Source organism: Musa acuminata, chromosome BXJ3-6 (assembly GCF_036884655.1).
Source record: "Musa acuminata AAA Group cultivar baxijiao chromosome BXJ3-6, Cavendish_Baxijiao_AAA, whole genome shotgun sequence".
Classification (NCBI taxonomy): Eukaryota; Viridiplantae; Streptophyta; class Magnoliopsida; order Zingiberales; family Musaceae; genus Musa; species Musa acuminata.
The window spans coordinates 630,512-655,000 of NC_088354.1; the positions used below are offsets into that span (position 1 = coordinate 630,512).

The 24,489-nt window shown below is 36.7% G+C and overlaps 3 protein-coding genes across 7 annotated transcripts; all 3 read left to right on the forward strand.

Annotated features, from left to right (window-relative positions):
• Positions 1-568: 568 nt before the first annotated feature.
• Positions 569-10,700, forward strand: LOC103971043 (protein sym-1). Of its 4 annotated transcripts, none has more exons than XM_009384981.3 (8): positions 569-1,065; positions 3,627-3,714; positions 5,233-5,327; positions 6,247-6,319; positions 6,521-6,613; positions 6,705-6,791; positions 7,105-7,185; positions 10,083-10,408. In XM_009384981.3, the coding sequence occupies exons 1-7, from the start codon at positions 683-685 to the stop codon at positions 7,183-7,185; spliced, it is 900 nt and encodes a 299-aa protein (XP_009383256.1). In that variant the 5' UTR covers positions 569-682; the 3' UTR covers positions 10,083-10,408. The 4 variants fall into 4 exon arrangements, with proteins under 4 accessions (XP_009383256.1, XP_009383255.1, XP_065009387.1 ...); XM_009384980.3 differs by having other exon boundaries at positions 600-1,065; positions 10,039-10,398; XM_065153315.1 differs by lacking the exon at positions 10,083-10,408 and adding an exon at positions 10,580-10,700 and having other exon boundaries at positions 631-1,065.
• Positions 10,701-11,970: 1,270 nt separating this feature from the next.
• Positions 11,971-17,166, forward strand: LOC135639764 (SUN domain-containing protein 1-like). 2 transcript variants are annotated; one of them, XM_065153654.1, is made up of 3 exons: positions 11,971-12,091; positions 12,637-13,716; positions 16,709-17,166. In XM_065153654.1, the coding sequence occupies exons 2-3, from the start codon at positions 12,670-12,672 to the stop codon at positions 17,006-17,008; spliced, it is 1,347 nt and encodes a 448-aa protein (XP_065009726.1). In that variant the 5' UTR covers positions 11,971-12,091; positions 12,637-12,669; the 3' UTR covers positions 17,009-17,166. The 2 variants fall into 2 exon arrangements, with proteins under 2 accessions (XP_065009726.1, XP_065009725.1); XM_065153653.1 differs by having other exon boundaries at positions 12,013-12,091; positions 12,646-13,716.
• Positions 17,167-18,170: 1,004 nt separating this feature from the next.
• On the forward strand, positions 18,171-24,441 carry LOC135640895 (uncharacterized). Its single transcript, XM_065155715.1, has 3 exons — positions 18,171-18,284; positions 19,216-23,811; positions 23,900-24,441. The coding sequence occupies exons 2-3, from the start codon at positions 19,290-19,292 to the stop codon at positions 24,100-24,102; spliced, it is 4,725 nt and encodes a 1,574-aa protein (XP_065011787.1). The 5' UTR covers positions 18,171-18,284; positions 19,216-19,289; the 3' UTR covers positions 24,103-24,441.
• Positions 24,442-24,489: the final 48 nt, after the last annotated feature.

The following is a 24,489-nucleotide window of genomic DNA, read 5'->3' on the forward strand; positions in this document are numbered from 1 at the left end:
GCAGTGAGAAAAGTGAAGTTTCGCTCCTGCCTTTAACTAGCGACCAACGTCGTTGAGAAAAACGAAGCTTCGCCCTTGTCTTCGGCCAACGACCAACGCCGCTGCAACCACATTCCTAATAGGCTCCACGACCAATCCTCATCTTTCTCACCGCGGTAGTCTTCACTGTCTTTATTGATCTCGGTGGACTTAAGGAGAACGTTGGACGGACTTGAAGAAAATCCTCTTGAGGAAATCCTTTCTCTATAAATAGGAGAGGGAACATGTTAATGTATTGAAGCATTTTTTATTTCTTCAATAAAATCTTCTATTATTTTCATCAGTTTCAAATTATAATAGAAGGAAAGAAGGAAATCAACTAATTAATTTGTTCACCAATTTTACTCGATTATAAAAATAATAATCTATAATTTCGAGCCGCCGCCTCTATTTTGCATTCTGATGAAGACGAAAAGGTTGCATTAGAATTTTCAATTAATATTAGCTATTTATTTCGGGAAAAAAAGAAAGCGGCCATTCAAGTTGTTTTTTATCATTGCGAATACCGTCACACCGCAATGTTAGTAAGCCCCGTTGTTGCATGTGAGAGTCACGTGAGAAGCCGCATTTTAAAGGGAAAGCGAGACGGCCTCATGGCATAACACTACGGCTCGGGCAAAACCTCCGTTGGTGGGGTGGGATTATGCTACGCTGCAGCGCAAAAATGGTGGCGCTTCTCCCCAATTCCCGCATCGTCGCCTCCCACGGCCTCGGCCTTCCTCGCATTCCCTTCGCCCGATTCCGCAACTTGCATCGTTTCGCTTCGGATTGCGGTAGGAAGAGGCTTCCTGGTGCCCGCTATCCGCTCGGCCCCTTGTTTTCCTTCACGAATCCCCCCTCTTCCGTGGGGTTTGGAGGTGTGGTTCGTCTTTTGTCGTCCGGATTTGAGCCGAAGGGTTTCGATTCCCTGCGGCTTCGAGCCGCTTCTGATGGTGGTTCTGGCGGTCCCAACGGTGGTGATGGTGGCTCCGGCGGTGGAGGTGGAGACGAGAGCGGTGGTGGGAATGATCGGTTCTTTTTGTCGTGGTAAGAAGGTTGCGTTCTTGTGTCCTCTGTGCTTTTCAATATTTTAGTTCTGAAGCTCTTTATCATGTTGAATTTGCTTGAACTTTCTTAAGCGTAATGTGGTCCGTTCAGCTTCTAGTTTCAAGAAATGGATATGAAGAAGGGATTAAAACTATTAATCATTCGAAAATATTTGGTCATTTTGATGAGTGCTCTGCCTTATCACGTGAGGCAGGAACATCGCGAGGTCTATTTAAAAAAATATTTTCATGATGGGAACGATGTTTCTATCAGTATGATGTTATTGAGCATTATATTATCTCAAAGTGTTAAATGTTACTTATGTTCCAAGCTAAGGGTGGCGAACTGTGTGCATAGGGCTCCTACCAATGTAGGATCTTGGGAGGCTCAACATATGTAATCTTACACTTGTGAATAAAGAGTTCCAATTTAATCATCCAGGTTGCAAAGGGGCAACCTACCATGACCCTAGGCTCGCCCTTAATAATTGAAGTTCCGAGATAGTCAAATAATTTTAGTTAGCGGACTAGGTTTATTTAAGCCTTAATAACACTGGTAGTGAATTAACATGGATTTGGTGAAAAAGTGCTGAAACTATCTTATGTGGCACTTTCATCATAGATTTCAGTGATATGCTTTTTGCATACTATATATGTGTTGGGACATTTAATGTCTAATAGTGCCACAAATCAAGAGATGATGCCAAAATTTGTGTGTTCTATGGCTAACCCCCTTTTGAGGGATTAACATATAGTAGTGCTTTAAGATGTTTGTACTCGACTAAGGTTCACAGTGAATTAACATGACCAGTAGCTGCTAACTAGCTAATCTAAACAAACAGAAGATACTAAAAATATTTATCACACAAGATATTGTTATGTCACTTCTTTCAAGTTATTTCTTGTAGAAAGATTTTGGAGATACTTATTTTCCATAGGATGATAATATTATACGGGAGCTTTGATCCAAAAGTTTGTGTATTTGAGAGATTTTAAAAACAATTATCAGAGCAAAAGAAAGCATTAGTGAGCTTTCTCCTAGAAGTAAATAGAGGATTTCCTTTTATGACAAATAGAGATGTATTAGGATATGATGAAAGATAAAGGTTCCTTATTAATATAGCAAGTGGTACAAACTTTAGTGTTTCTAATAAACTATAATAGATATTAAAATGCCTATAAAAAGAGCGTACCCGGTGCACGAGGCTCCCATCAATGCGGGGTCTAGGGAGGGTCAATGTATGTAACCTTACCTTTAAATATTTAAAGAGGCTGTTTTCGTGACTCGAACCTTGGTCTTTTACATCACAAAGGAGCAACCTTACCGTTGTACCAAGACCTGCCCTTAAATTGATGAGTACAGTCGTGGTTCACCTTACTCGTCCATACCGGTGTACCAACCGTCGGTACGGTACGTACCGAACCATACGATCGTTCCAACACATGGTACGGCGGGGCGTACAGACAAACCATCCATACTGGTCCCCTATTGGACTGATATGTACTGCTCATACCGGACGGTATGCCATGGTATGAGAAACCTTAGGTACAGTCACATGCAACTGCTGGGAAGAAAGAAAGAACTTAGTATTCATGGCAGTTTGTTCTTTTGCTAAATTGGTTTACTCTTCCTAAATCATTTGATATTCCCATAACAACTTTGGCATAACAGATTTGTGCTACTTGATGTTGGATAGACACATCAAGTGGGTAGATCCAATCTCCAACATTGAATTTACTAGCAATGCTTAAGTTTAGAGGCAGGATGATGATGAATAGGGATTGGAACTTTGACACAGCCGATTTATTAAGTTAGAAAGGGGATAATGACTAATGAAAAATTGTTTACGTGGGTTTCCAGAAGGCATTGTGGTTACTATGAATTTTAGGTAATGTGGATTATATATATTATACTAGGGAAGCCAAATTTTTGGTTCCGTGGATGGATGGAAAATAGTGAAAGAACAGAAAATTTTGAACGATGGGAGGCACACTGGGAATACGATCTGCTAAATGGAACAAATTGTAGAATTGAGGATATTTAATGTTGCTTTCCCATTGTCAAATTCTCAATCGTTTTTGAATGGAGATGCGTATTTGTGAATTTCTTCTACATACCCTTTTTTCTCATCCATTTTTTTCTTCTATTTTTCAAAAGTTAAAAGTTGATCCATAAAACAACATAGGCTTCTTTATTTTGATTTTTTAATGCTCAATATTGATATTGGACCGTTCATTGTGACCATAACGATACATATGGTCAGAATTTTGGAAGTTTATACCTTTTCACTGAAACCTAGTCAAGGGGCTAATAGTTGAAATGTTGAATGTTCTAATAATATTTTAGTCATTGAGGTGGGAATGTGATTCTTGATAGTTCTTTGATGATTTTCATTGAGGTGGGAATTTGATTCTTGATAGTTCTTTGATGATTTCATCATCAAGTCTGTTCCTTTTAGAAGTTTTTAGTGTTGAAGTTGTATGCATTATAATATGTAGATTTTTTAAACTTTTTTTATTAAATGGAGAAAATGTTGACAAATATCTATTTACTCCCTTCAGGTACTTGATGGCACTTGATAAATATCCAGTGATAACTAAAGCTATTACATCTGCACTTCTAACTCTTATTGGAGATTTAATTTGCCAGGTTCCTTCTCCCCCATATTAGTGACTCTGGTAGTATTAAATAAATTTTTTTTTTTCGCATCTACTAGACTTATCAATGATGATGAAGACATTGTTAAGACATATACTCCAGCATGATACATCATTCATTCTTTCAATTGATTAACTGAAGTTGGACTTATTACCAGAATTAGTAAAGCTGCTTATGACACTTAAATAGAGAAACTGCATGGCAGGCCATCAACCACAAATTTGGTTCTCGAAACTAGAAGATTTTTAAGAATATTTGAAGTGACCAAATGTGTCAGTGTAAATTGGGGATATTTGGTGACAGAAACCCTAAGAGACACATCAAGCAACAAAAGTAAGATTCAGAAACAAATTATTTAAACTAAAGGAACTTTCAGCAAATATTTAGAGGTTGCTTAATTTGTTAGTGAAATGCGGTCTAAACAAGTCAAGTGGATTCAGATCATTATCATGTTGTCCTTATTAATTTGGTACTAATTAAACCTAAAATTAACTAAAATTCTATAGTTCTATGGTTCTAGAGTAAAATTTTTCGTAGAACATAATGTCACAAAATTATTTACATAGATTATGCTCTGTTTCTACAAGAAAATATGCTGGCCCACCTGTATCAAAATAATGGATATGCTACGGATAGGATTTAGGAGACAATGTTGTTTTTAACCTTTTTCAATAAATAGTTCAAGTATTCTAGATGAGGTTTAAACTCTGGGTTTAAAATACCTTATTGGATTAGTATGATACTAGCATACCGTGTGGTATACCTATCTAGAGCATCTAAAAAAAGTCCAAACCCAGTGCACAAGTCCCCACATTGCTTGCCAACAGGACTTAGGAAGGATCAATGTGTTCGGCCTTACCTCTATATTTGTAGTGAGCTTGTTTCCAAGATTCAAATCCTGGTTTCCTATATTGTGAAAGAACAACCTATACCAAGGCTCACACTTACATCATCTAATATTGTAAAACAAATATAAAAAGATTACCAACCAGTTCCGAGCTATGTGGTCTTGTATTGATTTTCAGTCAAACTATTAAATACCTCAGCATATATTAGTCCACTTGGTATTTGAAACCTTGTTTTAGATTATACCAGAATCCCAGCTTGTTTAGTAGATTTGGGCACCAGCAGGACCATAAATAGTTATGCTTATAAACCCTTGAGGTTGATGCTTGGAATGTTGTCTCTTCTCAATGCAGTAAATTTATTTTAGTATCATTATCCTTTTTTTTTGTGCCATATTAAATAATTCTCATGATCCATGCGAAAAAGAAAGAACACAATGTTTTATAAAAGAGCTAGTTAAATTGCTAAACAGACCCGGTAGGCATATGATCAAATGAAATGAAGTACCTAGTAGTACTTAAGGTCCAAAGACTTTGGTAATACTTGGCTGTACTTCAATCATCTACTTTTTTTATGTTCATTTATCAAAGCCTAATGAATTTTGACCCAGTATTACTGCATTTATCTTGCTCTAGCACTTAGTTACCAATTGTATCTTTCCAGCTATTGGTTGATCAGGTAACCAAGTTGGATTTAAGGCGAACATTTGTGTTTACTTTCTTGGGACTTGTGCTAGTGGGTCCCACATTGCATTTCTGGTAAGGATATATAATTTGTGCTTTCTTCTGTTGTGAAGTGTTTACTTATTATTCCATGATCTTCCTCTAGAAAAGTTCCATGTTTAAATATTGAGAGATGTTTGGTCAGAATAAAGTCAATCCCATGCAAGGTGTGTCTTCTATTTCTCTTGGTAAAGGATGTGCTCACATGTAGGGTTCGCCTTACCAGTTCGTATCGGTGTACCGATCGATCTATGGTATGGTACATACCTCTCCGTACCGACGTCTCGTGTGTCGGTATGGCAAGGCATACCGACAGCACAAAAAAAATCTCCAAAAATTCTTGAAAAATAGAAAAGAAGTTAGATTAGGGTTTTTAAGTTAGAAAATAAATATAAATTTAGTATAATTTTAGCAAAAATAATCTAAATTAGAAAAGAATAGTAGCACATATTTTTTCGGGCTTTGAGGAGTAGCTTTGTGGTACGTTTAGGACCATCCTTTTATTAATATTGAATTATTACAAAGAATTGATTTAGATTGTTAAATTATTTGTTAAACAATTTAAACTTTAAGATTCAAATGAATTAAGTAATCGATCGATGGATATACCTGGTTGTACCATAAAAAGAACTATGGGACTTCGATTGAGGTCCTCGATCCTTTGTATATGTATATCAATTTAATATGTTTGTCAGACTCAATTTTAAAATTAATCTCATGACATAATATATTGATACACCGTATGCGATTGGTGCATTAATGTGGTAAAAGTCATAGTTTGATCGTCGTGAACCACATGTGTCCGAGGCGGCTCTTAAGGCAAGTATGATATTGATATACATTTGTATGAAGGTTGGAGAATGTCTTATACATTCTTTATTAGTATGAAGGCAAGTATGGTCATCTTTATTGCACTTAAATGTCTTATACATGCCATTCTTTTTTGCTAACGTAGGTACTTGTATCTCTCTAAGTTGGTCACATTTCCTGGAGCATCAGGTGCATTCTTGCGCCTTATCCTTGACCAGGTATATAAATTTCTTTTATTTGTGTAATGTCTATTGAACATTTAATAACCTGCCTGAAATATTAGTGTCCTATTCAACCTTTAAGTATAAGCATTTTCTATTTCATATTGATGAGTTGTATTAAGTTTCTGGTAATCCTCCTCTTTGTTATTTTACTTCACACATCATAGTCTTCACATGGGTGCCACCACTCTGGCACAGTTTGTCTTCTCTCCCATCTTCATAGGAGTCTTTCTTAGCTCAGTTATTGCCTTGGAAGGAAGGCCTTCTCAAATAAAGCAGAAGCTTCAACAGGTGCGGTGTCATTTTTCCTATGAATAAATTTTCAAGTTTGAACTTAATTTTCTCCTTGCCTTTATGCGCATAATATCATGCCTTTGTGTAGGAGTGGTTTTCAGCAGTGCTAGCAAATTGGCAATTGTGGATACCCTTCCAATTTCTTAACTTTCGGTTTGTTCCTCAGAAGTTTCAGGTGTGATGGATTCCTATCTCATGTAATCTTTAATAGCTAAAATTTACAAACCTGTCTAAGCAGTTGTTTTCTTTAGACTTCTGCAGTCTTTTCAGGAAAAATATTTTCTGCTACTCTGATAAATTCTAGTGCATTATACTGCAAAGTTCTATTGTTTGCAAAGATTGACTTTTCTTTTTGAAAATTTGTTAAAGGTTAAACTAAACTTGTATATCATAACATTTTATTCTCATAATAAACAAGTAATCCACTATGCTTCTTTTGTTTATTTTTCTTACTTTGCTTCTTATAATTTGATAATTTTTAATGACAGGTTCTAGCTGCGAACTTTGTCGCTCTTGCATGGAATGTGATTCTCTCATTTAAAGCCCATAAAGAAATTGTGCTGAAATAGGTATCTTCAATTACTTTGTATTTGACAGCTGAGATTTGACTTTAGTAATGGTAACACATTTTGTAGTTTAAAAATTGGTGAGAATTGTTAAGTCCAGATTAACACAATTAATTGGTTGATTCTATTAGACAATCTGCAACACTTATGTCAGAGGAATTAAACTGATGGGAGTACTTGCCAAACCAGATCATCAAGTTGATTAGAGTTAGAATAGTGCTTTCATATTAAAATGTTACCATAGTTTCCTAGTTTACAGAAACTCGTAAATGTTTGGTGGTGCTCTAAGCTTTTCCATAGTAAAAGCACTGTCAATGATTGTGATGCTGGTGATGGGCGCATTGTATAGGTCAGATTAATGCTCTGCTGCTTTGATATCATTTTTGCTAATTAACATTGAGAAAGATCTATTGCTTTGGTATTGTTTTTCTATTAACATTAAGAAACAGAGTCAAGTACACAATTTAAAAAATTTACACTTGACTAGCAAAAAACAAAGATCTACCGTTGATTTTCATAGATCTAAGTTAAATATTTACCAATTTGTTTTGGACATACATGGATCATTATCAGATCAAAATAGATCTTGGTTAGAACTGCGAGGATTGAGATCCAATCTATGTGGATCTTTGATGGATCCATGTAGATACTGCTTTAAATTGACTTCTGTTCTACAATGAATCTACGTCAATCTTAGGCGGTCTAAACTGTTCTTTGGTCGATGTGCACTGTTTTTTGTGAGGTCCTGGTCAATCTAGGAACCAAGGAATCTAAGTTGCATCTGGGTCCATCTTGGCTGGATGTATGCGGACTCTGGCCAAGCCCTTTCCAATCTAGCCTGGGATCTCCAAGGATCTAGCTTACATTCAAATAAATTTATTAAATGAAATATATGTTGATCTGCCCTTTTAACAACAATGCATGCTTGAAACTATAAATTTTAGCCTTAATTTAATAAAAATGGCTTTATTAAGGAAAAAAAAAACCTAATAAGCATGGTGGCAGAATTTAAATTTACCTTGATTTGGAGAAAAACCAAACTCCCTCTTAAGAAATCCATCATGTACTGAGAAAGGATCTAAATCCTAGCCATTTGAGAAATTTGATGTCAAAAGAGAAAAGTTTGGAGGAGAAATCAAGAAAGACTGGAGGAGCAGAAATGAGCTGCTGATAGAGAAGAATGAGGAGGAAAGGGGAAACTAGGTAACGAGGAGTTTTTATGGGGTTGTTACTGGCAACAGGCATTAGGCTTACCTCCTGGAATTGCTCGATACTGGTCTCAATACTAGGCCATATAACTGGTATGAATCTGGCCAGGGCAAAATCCTCTAGTCTACATTTTAAATCGTGATAGGAGTTGTAAGTGCCGATTGTTACAGATGAGTCCAACCGAAACCTTAAACCTTGTCTCAAACAAACTGTAATTGCTTTAGAAACCAAGAATTTTGAAGAGAATGATTGGAAAAATGAAATTTAAAGATAGAGAGACAGTGAAGGCATATTTTTGTAATGTTTTTTAAAGTGTGTTTAAGATTTTTATTCGTGAAAAGTTCTTCTATTTCCTTAGCAATGTTTTAGGACTCCACTATGATTGATTGTTTAAGATGTTTTAAGGGCATCGCCTAATTGATTAAAACACCTAAATTTCTTGTGATAATCCACATAGCTTTGTATATTGAATCCTTTTGCCTTATCTCTTTCAATACTTGCATCGGATTGATCCATCAGAGTTTATAAATATCATAGCAAGAGGAATGATAAGGTATTCGCAGAACACCAATACTGAGTTGAAAACTTTTTGATGGCCATAAAAGTTTTGGTACACGAGTTACAGATTTACTATTGCAGTAGGAATTGTCAATAGGTCATCTTTGTTGACTTATAATTTAAAGTTGTTGGATCTGTCTTAAAAGCCATATGGAATATTGCTTCTTGATTCTTTCCTGCTGTGATGAAGAAACAAAAAATAGAAGGGCTCTGTTAGAGTTGAAAGCAATTAGCATAACACAATCTAAAGTGCCGTACAAAATGTCTGAAGGATAATTCTTGTGTGTCTGTGTGGAAATGGTGAAAATTGTGATATAATAAAGATACCAGATATTACTGTCACTTGATTGCTAGTTCAACAATGGCTAGTTTGAGATGCTTGGCCAGATAGATAAAGTTTTCTGAGTGTTCCAAGCATATGCTTTGACACATTTGTTGGATAATTGTGATATGATCACCAGTGGATTAACTAATTATTTGTGTTTATGATTTTATATTCTAAAATATGGTTAGATGATTAAGTCTAAAAGTTGGGACCACTTTCAACATTTTCATGGCCTTTGTTCAGAAGCAAATGTATAGCTTAGCTGATACATGTTTCTGCTCCTTGTGTCATTTCAGAAACAAAAACTTTATATCACTTGCATTAAGATCCCTTCTGATTCAAAAGACATGGTGAACAACTGACACAACTCCTTCAGTCACTTTGTGTATTACATTTATGTTATGTCTGTCCTTTCATGATATCATCAATTGTCAAACTCAGATGTTCGCAAATTTCAAAACTGCTCCTAAGACTTGCAAAGGAGCCATCTTGAACTCCAAAAAGTGTCTAAAAATGTGCCATCTTGATTATTTCATATTAGACCCATCAGAATCATCAAGTGATAATTATGGAGAACAGGAACCATATTGACCAATGTGTAGTTTGTTTTTGAGGAGGATCATGAGAGTTGGATTATTGTCTCTGGTAAATAATCATCACTAGCTAATTTACTTGTGGACTGCTTTTAATTGTTTTTGTGGACTGCTTTTTATCTCTGCCTTCACGTCATAATTGATGTTATATATCAAACATTTTCCTGCCAGAACAAACAGATAATGATTGTAACCTTTGTCATGGAATACTACAGCTGGCTAAGTCAACATTTGCTCGCACCAATCTCAGCAACCAGTTGCATGTTTTCAGAAATAATGCAGCCAAGTAAAGGTTTATTTGCGAGCAGTTAGCATTTGACCAGTTTTAGTTTGTTTCTTTTATGTAAGTCTAGAGGAAACATGCGCTATTTTAGGACGTTTGTCTTGTTGCTTTAATTGAGGTTGCATTTCTCATTAAAACTTCCAGAAAGCTAAAAGATTTGTGGTTTTTATGAGCTTTTCATGTTTTAGCTCCTTTATGGGACTAATCTTTGCAGCTTTCCTTTATTATTATTATGATTAGAATTCTAACTTTTCTGCATGTTCTTCAGAGATTGACCTTTATTTGCCGCTTTCTTTTATTATTAGTGAACGTGCTTGTTTTTAGATTACATGTGCACAAGGTCTCAGTCAATGTCTGGAGAGGATCAATCAATGTATACAACCTTGCAACTTTGATATCTAATGCTTTATTTGATCCCAATGCAAACAGTGTTTTTATCACTTGAGATATTCTCGTGTGGAATCCCAAGGTCAATCATGTTCTGGATCTGAGACCTGTATAGAAGTTTCATGTCTCTGTGAGACATCAGAAGATGACTTAAAAGGGCTAACTCATCGGATGAAGTTCTCGCCAACGGGGAAGATCAATATATAGTCTTACGTTTATATTCACAGAGATTATTTTCGAAACTTGAATTCTAAGTTTTTAAGTTGCTATCGATATTTATTGGAGAAACATCAAAAGATAGTTTGTTTATAATTCTTGTAGTTGTTCTTGCTCGATTTGCTTCCGAGAAACCAACCTTATTCTTCTCTAAATCAATAAATTGCGTTTAAGAAGCTAGGGAGAAATTTTTCCCTGATATAATTGCAAATATTGCCTTGCTTGTTCCTAGATTGATTACTATTTGATAGGAAAAATATTCAACGAGAGCTTGGCATTTAGCAGTCTAGTCAATATGAGTAGGAGAAGTGACAAATACTCTGGGGATATTGTCTTCGTATCTTAGAATATTTTTCAAGTTAAACTCACTATAAAAAGCTCATGGCATTTGAGGTTAGAGATTATTCATTAAAATGATTTTACTTAAACGATTTGACCTTGGTGTTCGTGTAGATTAGATACCAAGCATGCAACTGAATCCATCTCAGTCTTCGATGAGCATTCGAGTCATCCTTGTCACATCATGCTTTTTGTGTACACAGGCGAGAATCGAGTGGGGTTGATCTGATCAGCACCGATACATATATATATATTCTTGAGAATTTTTTATTTTTCTTCGTAGTCATCCAAAAATCTAATGAACATATATTTGATTAGACTCAGCAAATTAAATGACATGTGGCTTCTGTCCATATGGGGGGCTGGAAAGGGTAATGTATGTGATCTCACCTGCAAATAGAAAATTCCTATTAGCATATATTAATTACATCAGACTAAATAGATCAAGTATTAAAAATAAATAATGATGACTAACGCGCAATGTGGAAAAGATCAATATAGTTAACTTTACTTTTAAATACAAAATATTATTTTTATTATTAAAATAGCGATCTTTTAATTGTAAAAGAACAATCTTGTCTTCTTTACCAGTTAATCTAACCCACTTCTGGCCCACCCCGAATAATTTGGGCATAATTATATACGTGTCGTATAATTGTGGTATTTATCTCTCTAATCTAAATTTAGCGTGTGTATATATATATATATATATATATATATATATATATATATATATATATATATATACTTGCTGTATTTCCTTTAAAGAATATATTTCATAAGAATAATAAAAATAATTAGGATTCTTGGAATTATTTTATGCATTTGTATATTCGCGATTTTGTAACTTTACAAGGATTTTTGTGTAAAAATCCCAGCAATTTGCACCCCTCCTATAGTCCTCTCTCTCTCAGCGAAAAGGAGACAGATTTCCGAAACCTCTTGGCGCTCAACCGGCTCCTTGACCGTTTGGAGCCAGTGATGAGCTGGATTCGTATGGTATACATCACTCCTCGCTCCCTTAGATCGGTTCCTTGGATTGGTTCCGGCTCCTGATTCGTCTTTTCCGTTGATTTCTGGTTTTTTTTTCTAATGATAGAAAACTAGGGTTTTTGTATCTTGTTTTTTTCTCCGGATTTGCTTTTAAGGATTCTTTTTCTCCGTCCCTTTTCGCTGTCACGATGGGGCGTGCTTTCTTTGATTCTCTAGTTTGGATTTGTTTTGGTTTTTTGATACACTTTCTGGTCAGATTTAGGCCTTTTTTTTCCTTGAAGTTATTCATATCTGTGTTTTACTGCATCTTGCACTCGTCAATTGTACAGATTTCTACAGGAGTGTTCGTTTTGTTTGTCTTAATTTGGTGCACATATGGATAGTTCTTATCAAGTTAATTTGTTGTTTGTGTTATCAGAACTCATGGTCCTCTTTTTCCGCTTGGAAAATTTGGTGAATTTTCCACTTTTTTGACTTTTTTTTGTCTATCATAAATTTAGATTTTGTTGTCCTTTGTGTCACAATTTGGACTGTTTTTCGTGAAATTGTAGTCTTGTTAGGTTGTTTCCAGAAAAGAGACAGGCATGTCTGCATCGAATGCTGCGGTTCCAAATCCTGCAGCAAATGCTTCATTGACTTTGGAATTGAATGCTACACCAGAATCACGGAGAAGGGTTGCTGTCACAGAGAAGAAATCGAGTGTGGATAATGATGGGAACATGAACGACCTTAATCGTAAGATTAGAGGCCAGTCCTTGCACGAGAGGCCCAAAAATTTCACAGAAGTGAAGAGAGGGTTGGTTGCTTCACCCATTGGTCCACGGCGTAAGAAAGGGATTCCAAAACCAGAGAAGCTCAAGTGGCAAACTTTCGTAAGTGTTGTTACAAAGATTTGCCTGCTTCTGGTGGCTGTTTTATGGCTTGGTCAGTCGATATGGAGATGGGAAGCTATGATAAGGTACAAAAGGGACTTCTCCTCTTTAGATAGTGAGAGCAGGCTATTCGAAGTGGAGACATCTATGAAAAGCGTTGCAAAAATGTTGCAAGTTCAGGTGGATGTTGTGGAGAAAAAGATTTTTACTGAGGTAGGAATTGCAAAGAGAGAGCTGAAGAAGCAAGTGGAAGAAAAAGATCTGACGTTTGAGGAGGAACTGAAGAGGCTGGTTTCTCAAACTGATAACTTGGATAAGTCATTAGCAGAATTGAAAGGCATGGGATTCTTGTTGAAGGAGGAGTTCCGAACTTTTTTGGACAAGTCTAAAGGAAGAAACTTAGGTAGTAGCAATCATGATGTGACTTTGGATGATGTTAGAAATTTTGCCAAGGAGATAGTGAAAAAGGAGATTGAGAAGCATGCAGCTGACGGGCTGGGAAGGGTTGATTATGCATTGTCTTCTGGTGGGGCAAGGGTGATTAGTCATTCAGAGCCCTTTGTTGTTGGTAAGTTTAGCAACTGGCTGTCTCTTGGAAAAGGCCGAAATCGGGTTCATTCTAATGCTCAGAAAATGTTGGAACCTAGCTTTGGAGAGCCTGGGCAGTGCTTTGCTTTGCAAGGGAACAATGGTTTTGTTGAGATTAGGTTACGAACAGGGATAGTTGCTGAGGCAGTGACACTTGAGCATGTCTCAAAGGTGAGATCTTTTATTCTAGTATCTTTCTTGCTATTGCTCAAGTATTAATAAGTTATGATTTCAATTATTTAGTTTGTTCATATGATTTTGACTTTGGCGTGAGAAATCAAGTCCAATGAGAAAATTTATTATATACTTAATTATATTTACCTATTAACTAGTGAAGAAGCACTGGAGCATGCATTTAGTATGTTACATAACTATCTAGCACCAGGATATGATTAACCTTATTAACTTATTATGCAAATTTTCATACATATACAGGGAAAATTCTGTGTTCCATATCTCATTTCTTAAATGTAAAGAACTAAGGGATAATCTGCACATCACCAATAGCATATTAGCATTCCATCTTTTATTATATATTTACAGATGAAAATCTTCCAGCTGGGAGTTTTCTCCATGACTATAGTGGTAGCAACGGGTTTAACTTAACATGTGCATTTCCTTCACAGTTGCAATTCACAACACTTTCACATGAAAAAAGATGCAATATCTAGCCAGCAAATTTTAGCCAAAGGATGGAAATCATATGTTAAAAGACACATCCTGTAGAAGTTTTGCCTCCTTATCTTAGGATCAAGGTTCACTGTACCATGGCATACCGTTCGGTATAAGCAGTATGTACTGATCCGATAGGTGATTAGTATGGGTGGTACATCGGTACATCCCTATGTACCGTGTGTCGGTATGCTCGGTTTAGTTCGGTACGTACTGTACCAACGGTTGATTGATACATTGGTATGGATCGGTAAGGCAATCCATGCTTATGATAAAAGCATTTGGAAGCATATACTTGAAGATAATTTGTTTTGCTGATCTATGTGATTGGGAATCTGTGGTTGGTCAGGTAGGTAGCCGAGAATGATCTAGAAAAGTATACTTCGAAAAGTCAGTTATTTTTTTACTGATAAAGAATAATACTGTTCAAACGGCTTAGTGTTAGGAAGAGTAATTGACCAAACCAAAATGATTGGATGTTTGACAATCTTTCTTTCTATATGCTTGTCCCAGTAGCACTTAAAATAGACTTGAAAAGTCTTTGATTTTGAAAATGCCTTAGAGCCATTGATATATGTTATCTTTAATGTTACATTCTTTTGGGTACTAAAAATGTTAGCATGGAACTCAATATGTTCTGATGGTCTATAGAAAGGGCTATAAGAAACTTCAAAAAGAATTTTAGACATCTCCTTGTGTACATTTTATTTGAATCAGATATTAGTTTTACTCCTATAACATTGTGGTCAAATAGACTAAACCTTTCCGAGTGTAAGACTCGCCTAGTCCAATGATGTATGCCACAAGTTTAATACAAATTCATTTGTCATTTTCCAGGTTAGTTACTATGATAGGAACCAGTGGTACATATAGAAGAATAGCATTTTAGCATTACTCAAGCAGAGGGAATTGTAACTCATAAAAATTGTATACCACCAATGAAGCTGTCTCATGGTTATGGAATAAGATTGTATTAGGATTTTATAGAGGAAAAACATGAATCTAGACCAAAAATCTATTTCTACTAAGTAATTCATACCATTAACCATCGATGAAACTCACATGCTTCTAGGATGTGTCTCATCTCCTCTTCTTTTTTCTCTAATTATATTATTTTTTTATTGATATATGGTGTTCTAGTGGCATTATACTAGTCACGACCAAGGGGTATATATGAAATTATGAAATTAGTCTATCTTTCAATCTCCTAGTATTTGCAGCTTCAACTTGCTAAGCCCAGCTCAAAATTTAGGTGATTTGGGCTTTAAGTTTTCAAGGCTAGTCACTGGTGTATGACAAAGTCCAACATAACCTTACATACTGCTTCACCTTCAGAAAAAAATTGCTGTGTACAATATACAATATATATATTGTACAATAAACAATATATATATATATATATATATATAATACTAACATCATCTCGTATCCTCCTAGATAACAACCGCCATTTCTTCCTACCCTTCTCATTGTATTAGGCTTCCAAATCTCTCCACCACATCACCAAACGCCAGATGCCCACCTCAAGCCACCAAGTCACACTCCCTTAAAAATTATGGTCTTTAGCCATGCAAGGGAGCCTACAAGGACCTCCCAGACCAGCAGCAGCGTTGTCAGCACAAGATACCTTTAGTGTAGCGTCTTCATTTTCCTTAGGGTGCTTATATTTTGCAAGTAATTGAGATATAGTTGATGTGATCAGGCCAGAGGTCAACTCATATCAGGTTGCAGGCTGAGCAGTCAGATCTCAGGATGCATCAAGTTAGCTCTAAACCTACCTGGTTTACCCAGTTGCAGATCTCTTTATTATTGATGTTAGCTAACATTTGATGTGACATCATATCAAACTTTTCTCGTTACTTGGCAAGTTAAGAATTATTTCATTTTCTTGATGAGCACGTAGGAACCGGTGATTTCTTTCTGTTAAAACATATGACTTTGGTGGACACAACAAAATTACAAGTTTTAATTTTATAGATAATAGGAGAAGATCGACATATGATTTTACAAGTTTATCTTTAAGAACAAGATCGTCTAGGTAAGGATGCTGAGATGGATATATGAGATCTTTAAGAACAGCGTCATTAGGAAGTATAAGAATATTCCAGTTCGTATTAGTAACTGGGGATGTATTAGGAATATTCCAGTTCTTCAGATGTCTGGATACATCTAAAGAAGACCTATGAATATGCTTAACAATACAGGTTGGTGGTGGTAGATATAGAGAGAGACTGCAGATTAGGAAAGTAACTGCTGGCTTTGCATCTTCATAAGAGCTCAAATGGCAGGAAGGATTTATTGCAGCAAGCCCAGTAAATTGTGACTGCAGTTTATTGTTATATTCATGAACATGTTTTAGTTATTTTCCTCTTTTATGTTTCATCTTGCCTTTTTCATCTCTTGCTGTTGGCTTCTGCCTTATAATTATGGTCTTTGACCAATGAGTTGTTTAGCAGTAAATGACGCATCTGTCGTGATCTATGATGTGCAGAGCATCGCTTATGATAGGTCCAGTGCTCCGAAAGATTGTATGGTCTCCGCCTGGTTTGAAGAGCCTGGCAGTGATCCATCCAAACGTGCTGAGAAGACCTTTATTTTGACGAAATTCTCATATGACCTTGAGAAGAGTAATGCCCAGACCTTCAAAGTGGAGACAGCCATTTCAGGAATCATCAATATCGTCCGGCTTGATTTCTCCTCCAACCATGGCAGCTCAACTCTAACATGCATCTATCGCTTCAGGGTGCACGGTTACGAGCCCAACTTCACCTCAAAAAATACATCAGAATAGACCACAAACTTGAGTCTGTTATGTTCATCTCACAATTTGTACAATGGATAATCCTTTCATTCCGAACTCCTTTTAGCCTCTTCCAGATCTGTTCTTGGCCTGACATTGTAAATCTACAATTACACCTCTTAGCTGGTATTTTTCATTTGGTTCTCCAACAGGTCAAATAGCAGTCAAGACAAAATGAGCAAAGTCCATATCTATCGAGATTACATCATTGACAAAGTAGAACTGGGCCATTTATAGCATGAACTGGCTGCGAGAGCTTACATTCATCCCCCACCTTTTTTTTTCCGTGACTGCATATGTACTGGGAGGTTGAAACCTAGTTTTGCAGATCACTCATATTCTTTCTGTTGTATATCACTTCTGATTGAGGCCTGGATGTGCACTTCAACTTTGAAAGTTCATGGTCTGATTTATTGTTTTCTTATTTAATTTATTTCATAAATTTTATTTTTTTAAAAAAATTGTTAAACATTTCTATCCATATTTTCTCAAGTAACGGGAAATTTTTCAAAAGACTTCCAAAAGAGATGTCAAATAATAATGGCAATGTGTGGCATATCTATGAAATTTGTTCATTCTATTTTTAAACTAGATTAATTAATTAAACACCAAAAACATTGGTTCGATAGTAGTATATTAGATTTATTTTTGAAATTTCTTTTGAAAACTTGAACTTAGTCTGATCATGGAATAATAAACACATCTATTAGGATTTAAAATATTATCCAATAAAATCGATGTTGATAGCAATAGCAAGATCCAAGGATCACCTGTCTTCATCAGATGCAAAAAGACAAAAGAAAGGAAGCATTTAAAACTATAGTAAACTTAAGACTTGATTTAGATCAATTGAATCTTCCAAACTACGGTCCTCCGGGATTTTCTTTATTTTTTTCTTAATATTAATAATAAACGTAAAACCAATTTTAAGTTATTAGTTCGACTCAATTCGGATTAATTATGAGCCAATCCTGAATAATGATTGTTAGTGACTACGATAAGCATGTTACATGACCCAATCCTGGGCCACCCAGGACCCGGATCCAATGGGACGCTGACACATGGTCGGCCGGTGGGGCCCACGAGCGCTCCCGTTCTCCCAACCACTATTTGAATTGGCGGGGAGACACCCAAATCGGGCGTGCTCGTTCCTCACAGATTTAAGGGGCTCCTTCGCTTTCTCCATCTCTCTTTTTCTTCTCCCCGTCGGTTTTCATTGTGTAGGGAAGACATTCTCGTCACCGAGCAGAATCGGATGCCAAATCAGGTCCTTCCCCCCCCGCCCCTCTGAAATTTATTTTCTTTCCTTCGATTTCTTGATAGAATTTGATAACTGGATGTGTGGGTTATTTTGATCCCTCAAACGTATGGTTTGACAAAAATTAGGTTAATTTTCTCAAGTTGTATTCTATGAATTACGTGTCATTGCATTTTGCTTCCGAGTTCCAAAAAACACAATTGTTGGCTAATAATTATTAGATTTTTTTGATAATTTTCTCAAGAAGAAGGAAGGTTAAGATTTCTAGTATTAGGTAAAGTATTTGACGATAGCAAGAGAAAGAACGACAAATCTTGGTTCTTGATGTCTGATTCATGTGGTACATTGATGTCGTGTCACATTTTTCTTTGGGCATGGGGAGTGAATGCTTGTAGAGGGATCTGCAACGTGAAGAGCTCTCATGTTCTGTTTCCTGCTTTTTAGAGAAAAAGACATCTTTTTGCTTTGCTTTGGATCATGTTCTTTCTTTCTCTTGGTTTCAGATCTCAGATTGGGTTGTTTTATGAGGCTGCGTTTTACTAAAATTATAGCATTATATGTTTCTTGTGCATTCTTTTTGAGGATTTTGTCCAAATAGAAGTCCAAAGGGAATATTAGAAACCTGATAGAACATCATCTACATGTTACTAGAAGTTTGATCGAGAAGAAGTGAAATAGAACACATTGCAGAGCCCTCACAATGTCTAAGATTGTTTGCTTCTTTCTTTTTCTTTGGTGTATGTGTAATCCTATGTGTTCATGAGAAGTGTTCTGCTTGGCGTGGATTTTAAGATGATTTTGGAGATCTATTTTGACCATTAGAATTGCTCTTACGACCGCATTTAAACTTTTTGATGGATTCATAGAGATGAAAACTTCACAACTACTTATAGAATTGCTACTAATATTGCTCCTAATCACCTTTCTTTCTTGTCTACAGGTTCCTAAAAGGAAACAAAAAGAAGATTTTTCAACTGAGACTGAGGAAGGGTACTAATAAACAAAATAGTTCTAATGTGCTCCAGGAGAACAAGTTGGATATCTGCACGATATCAAACTCTGTTTCTCGGTGTAGCATGTCTCTTGTTCATACTGTACAAGTATTTTCCTTCTCTATTTTCACTTATTCTATATTCTTACCCCCTCATCATTTGCACAACAATTTTTCTTGGGATCCTTTCGAGATACCGTAAACCAGATGCTCCCAAAAAGGAAGATGACAGAAAAACTCGCAGAAGTTCATCCCTGAAGATTCAGTCCGTTGAAAACAGTCTTAGGGCCAAGAAAGAGGAAAGCTTCAAACTCAAGGCTCATGTTGGAAGTAGAAGAACATTTAAGAAAATGACAATCAGAACAATTGTTTCAGGTGATACAATACATAATGCACCTAGCAAAGGAATAGAAGATAATCAAGTCAATCAAATAGATGCTGCAACTGTTGCTTCGAGTAGCTCTGTTGACAGAAAGAGTTTGACTGAAGACGAAGAACACTTCAAAGAAAGTCTAGGTGAAGGTTTGCAAAATGCAAGTGAACATATTGGTCCTCCAACTTATTCAGGTGAAAAGAACATTACAGTTCTTGATGTGAATGCTGACAAAACTAAATTGGACCATTATGTTGATTCTTGTTTGGGTTCTCCATGGTATCACGTTGATCATCAGGATGCTTCTTTGGGTTCTGAATTTGATCATCAGGATCCTTCTGTTGTAAATGCTACACCGATCCTTGGTGAGCTTGATCCACATATTTCCAAGGGCATTTCTGAGGATAATTCTGCATCATTCTCGCAGAATCATGTCATGGATGAAGGTACGGAAGCAGAAAACCAGGATGACAATGGGGCACAAGAGGAGAAAGATGACAGAAACAAAGTTGGTGTAACATGGTCTGCAGATGATAAGAGGAAACTTATGGATCTTGGAGATTCTGAAGTTGAAAGGAATCGCCGATTGGAAAACCTGATCGCCAGAAGAAGGGCTAGAAAAGCTATGGAGAAAAATATAATTGACTTGGATAATAATATGGAGACATCAGAATCTCATGGTCAGCTTCCACCCATATCTATTAATGCATCAAGAAGGAACCTATTCAGTCTTCCCTATGATTTAGATGAGTCTATTCCTGGTTCGGCTCCTTCTATACTCCTACCAAGACGAAATCCATTTGATCTTCCATATGAACAAGTAGATGATGAGGAGAATTGGGGCCGTAATGAGTTTGTCACAATTCCACAACGTGATATTTTGTTCCGAAGGCATGAGAGTTTCACCATCGGTGCTTCATTTTTTCTTGGTGGCTTTGAGCAAGACTGGTATTCCTCTAGGTTCGGGTCTTGTGTCGGTGAAGAAAAGAATGAGCCACAGGACACAGTTCATGCTGATCTCCGTGAACTATTAGGTGAAGTTAGTGATTCAGAGATGAATTCTACTCTAGAATCTGACTCAGCTTCCTCAGTCGCTAACCAGGAACATCAAAAAGACTTGTGTCGAGAGAGTGAGTCTCCTGTTAAGCACCAGGTAGGCCATTCTGAACAAGACAGTCAATCCTCAGAGGACATTGACTCGATGAATGCTGAACAAATAGTGTGTCAGATGAACTTGAATAATGATCAAGAAAAGAATGAGCCACAGGACACAGTTCATGCTGATCTCCGTGGACTATTAGGTGAAGTTAGTGATTCAGAGATGAGTTCTACTCTAGAATCTGACTCAGTTTCCACAGTTGCTAACCAGGAACATCAGAAAGACTTGTGTCGAGAGAGTGAGTCTCCTGTTAAGCACCAGGTAGGACATTCTGAACAAGACAGTCAATCCTCAGAAGACACTGACTCGATGAATGCTGAACAAATAGTGTGCCAGATGAACTTGAATAATGATCATGAAACTCAATTTACTGAACATATTAATCAAGCCACTGAAGATTCTGCAACTGAATCTAACTGGGAACGCGAGGAAGACTTATGTCAAGAGAGTGATTTTCCTAAAATGCACAAGGTGAAACCCGATGAACAAGATGGCAAATCCTCAAAGGATGCTGAATCCATGGATGTTGAACAAGTAGAGTGTCAAATGAATATGAAAAATGATCATGAAACTCAATTGAGTACTGAACATATTCATCAAAACACTGAAGATTATGGAGCTGAATGTGACTGGGAACATCAGAAAGACTTGTGTCAAGAGAATGATTCTCCTGAAAAACACAAGGCAAAACCTACTGAACAAGACAGCCGACCCTCAGAGGATGTTGGACAAGTGGAGTGTCAGATGAATGTCAATAATGATCATGGAGCTCATTTGATTAACCACATTTATCAAGCCACTGCAGATTTTGGAGCTCAATCTAACCAGGAACATCAACAAGACTTGCATCAAGAGAGTGAACCTCCTAAAAAGCACAAGGCAAAACCTGCTGAACGAGACAGCAAATCCTTAAAGGACATTGAGCCAGTGGATATTAAACAAGTAGAGAGCCAGACGAACATAAATAATGATCATCATGAAACTCATTTGAGTACTGAACATTTTCATCAAGAGACCGAAGATTTTGGAGCTGAATCTAATCAGGAATATCTGAAAGAATTGCTCCAAGAGAGTGAATCGCCTAAAAAGTGCAAGGCAGAACCCACTGAACAAGACAGCCAATTCTCGGAGGACACTGAGCCGGTGGACGTTGAACCAGTGGAGTGTCAGATGAACATGAATAATGATCACGAAACCCATTTGAGCACTAAACATATTCATCAATACACTGTTAATTCTGGAGCTGAATCTATCCAGGAACATCAGACAAACTTGGGTCCAGATAGTGAATCTCCTAAAAGGCACAAAGCAGAACCTGCTGAACAAGACAGTCAATCCTCAGTGGATGTTGAAAAAGTAAAGTGTCAGATGAACATGAATAATGACAATGAAACTCATTCTAGTGCTAAACATATCCATCAAGCCACTGAAGATTTTGGAGCTGAATCTAGCCACGAACACCAGAAAGACTCGCATCTGGAGGGTGAATCTTTTGAAACACACAAGGCAGAACCTGGTGAACAAGGCAGCCAATTCTCAGATGACATTGAACAAGTAGTGTGTCAGATGAACATGAATGATGATCGGGAAACTCATTTGATGACTAAACGTATTCATCAAACCACTGAAGATTTAGGAGATGTCAAAGGCGACATCAGCAAAAAATTGATATCCTGGTCACCCATTTCCTATGCGGAGAGGGAAGTTGCTGATGAGAAGTGTGAGTCAAATTCCTCTATTTTATCAGAAGTAGAAAGGAATAGTCCCAAAACAAGCACTCATGAACAAACAGTTAATATAGAACAAATAAATAGTGGTTCCTGCAGAGGCTTGACTGTTTCAACAGAATCAATTGCTATAGATTCTGATGTTGCGAATGTGGAAGCAGAAAAGGTTCATGACAGTCATGTAGAGGAGTCTCTTTCTATTTCTAGTCCAACAGCAACCAGAAGTTCACATTCAAATTCATCAGTGGTTGATGAGAAGTGCAAGTCCAGTTCCTCTATTCCATCAGAAGCAGAAAAGAATAGTCCCAAAATCAGCACTCATGAACAAACGGTTGATATAGAACAAATAAATAGTGGTTCCTGCAAAGTGTTGACTGTTTTGACGGAATCAATTGCTTCTGATTCTGATGTGGGGAATGTGGAAGCAAAAAAGGTTCATGACAATGATGCAGTGGAGCCTGTTTCCAAGTCTAGTCCAACAACAACGAGAAAGTCCCATTCAAATTCATCAGTGACTGATGAGAATTGTGAGTCCAGATCCTCTATTCCATCAGAAGCAGATATAAATAGTGGTTCGCATGAAGGCTTGACTGTTTCGCCAGAGTCGATTGCTGTAGATTCTGACATTGTGAATGTGGAAGCAGAAAAGGTTCATGACAGTCATATAGTAGACCCTGTTTCCAATGCTAGTCCACTAGCAACCAGAAAGTCACATTCAAATTCATCAGTGGCTGATGAGAAATGTGACTCCAGTTCCTCTATTCCATCAACAGCAGAAAAGAATAGTCCCAAAATCAGCACTCACGAAAAAACAGTTGATTTAGAACAAATAAGTAGTGGTTCCTGCAAAGGCTTGACTGTATTCACAGAATCGATTGCTGTAGATTCTGATGATGTGAATGTGAAAGCAGAAAAGGTTCATGACAGTCATATAGTGGAGCCTATTTCTAATTCTAGTCAAACCGCAACTAGAAAGTCACACCCAGATTCATCACTAGTTGATGAGAAGTGTGAATCCAATTCCTCAATTCCATCAGAATCAGAAAATAATAGTCACCAAATGAGTAATCATGAACAGACAGTTGATATAGAACAAATAAGTAGTGGTTACTGCAAAGGCTTGGCCATTTTGACAGAATCTTTTGCTGTAGATTCTGATGTTGTAAATGTGGAAGCAGAAAAGATTCATGACAGTCATATAATGGAACCTGATTCTAATTCTAGTCCAACAGCAACCAGAAAGTCACATTCGAATTCATTGCTCGATGAAGCTTACTATACTGCAGGTAATGAAATATTTTGTTACAAATCTTTTGAGTTATTGTAGTTCTGTAATTATCATTCATTACCTCAATGAGGCCTCATCCTGTGCAGATAAAGAAGGTTCAACTTACGACCAATCCTTGGCCTCTGGCACAGAGACAAGTCTTTCAGTTGTAGGATCAATTATGAAGACAGCTGAAACAGACATGTTATCAGGTGGAAAAACTGAAGATATCTTGAGTCTATCATTCAAAGATGAGGATGACTCAGTATCAAGGGGGCTATCCATAATCAAGGAGACCAATGTTATTTGAGATGAAGTGTCTAAAATTCACCTATGTTGGCAGAGCCAGCAACTAAGCAGAGCATGCTTCAACCAATTTTTTCTGTGGAGACTGAATCAAGTAAAGATAGTTAACACCAACATAGAGTATCAGAAAATAGTTTGCCTTATTCAAGTTCATCTCATAGTCAAATGTGGCACTTCCCAACAACTTGTGCAAATGTAGAATAAAAAAATAATCATATTCACCATCATCTCAACTGTCAGATACTTGTTCAATTTGCAAATTGAAATTGTAAGTTCTTATCATTTTCCTCTACTTGTTGAATATATATGGACATGCTAATAAATTTGTTTTCTGAAAGCCTATTTGCATGTCAGAACTAAGATCCCTTTTATTTATAAAAATTCTGGCATG

Excerpts from the sequence above, each read along its gene's own strand:
- LOC103971043 (XM_009384981.3), top strand. The coding sequence starts at position 683 with ATGCTACGCTGCAGCGCAAAAATGGTGGCGCTTCTCCCCAATTCCCGC. Across the intron at positions 6,320-6,520 it reads TGCGCCTTATCCTTGACCAG|TTTGTCTTCTCTCCCATCTT; the intron begins GTATATAAATTT and ends ACTCTGGCACAG. Across the intron at positions 6,614-6,704 it reads TAAAGCAGAAGCTTCAACAG|GAGTGGTTTTCAGCAGTGCT; the intron begins GTGCGGTGTCAT and ends GCCTTTGTGTAG.
- LOC135639764 (XM_065153653.1), top strand. Across the intron at positions 13,717-16,708 it reads CACTTGAGCATGTCTCAAAG|AGCATCGCTTATGATAGGTC; the intron begins GTGAGATCTTTT and ends TATGATGTGCAG.
- LOC135640895 (XM_065155715.1), top strand. The coding sequence starts at position 19,290 with ATGTGCTCCAGGAGAACAAGTTGGATATCTGCACGATATCAAACTCTG. Across the intron at positions 23,812-23,899 it reads TGAAGCTTACTATACTGCAG|ATAAAGAAGGTTCAACTTAC; the intron begins GTAATGAAATAT and ends CATCCTGTGCAG.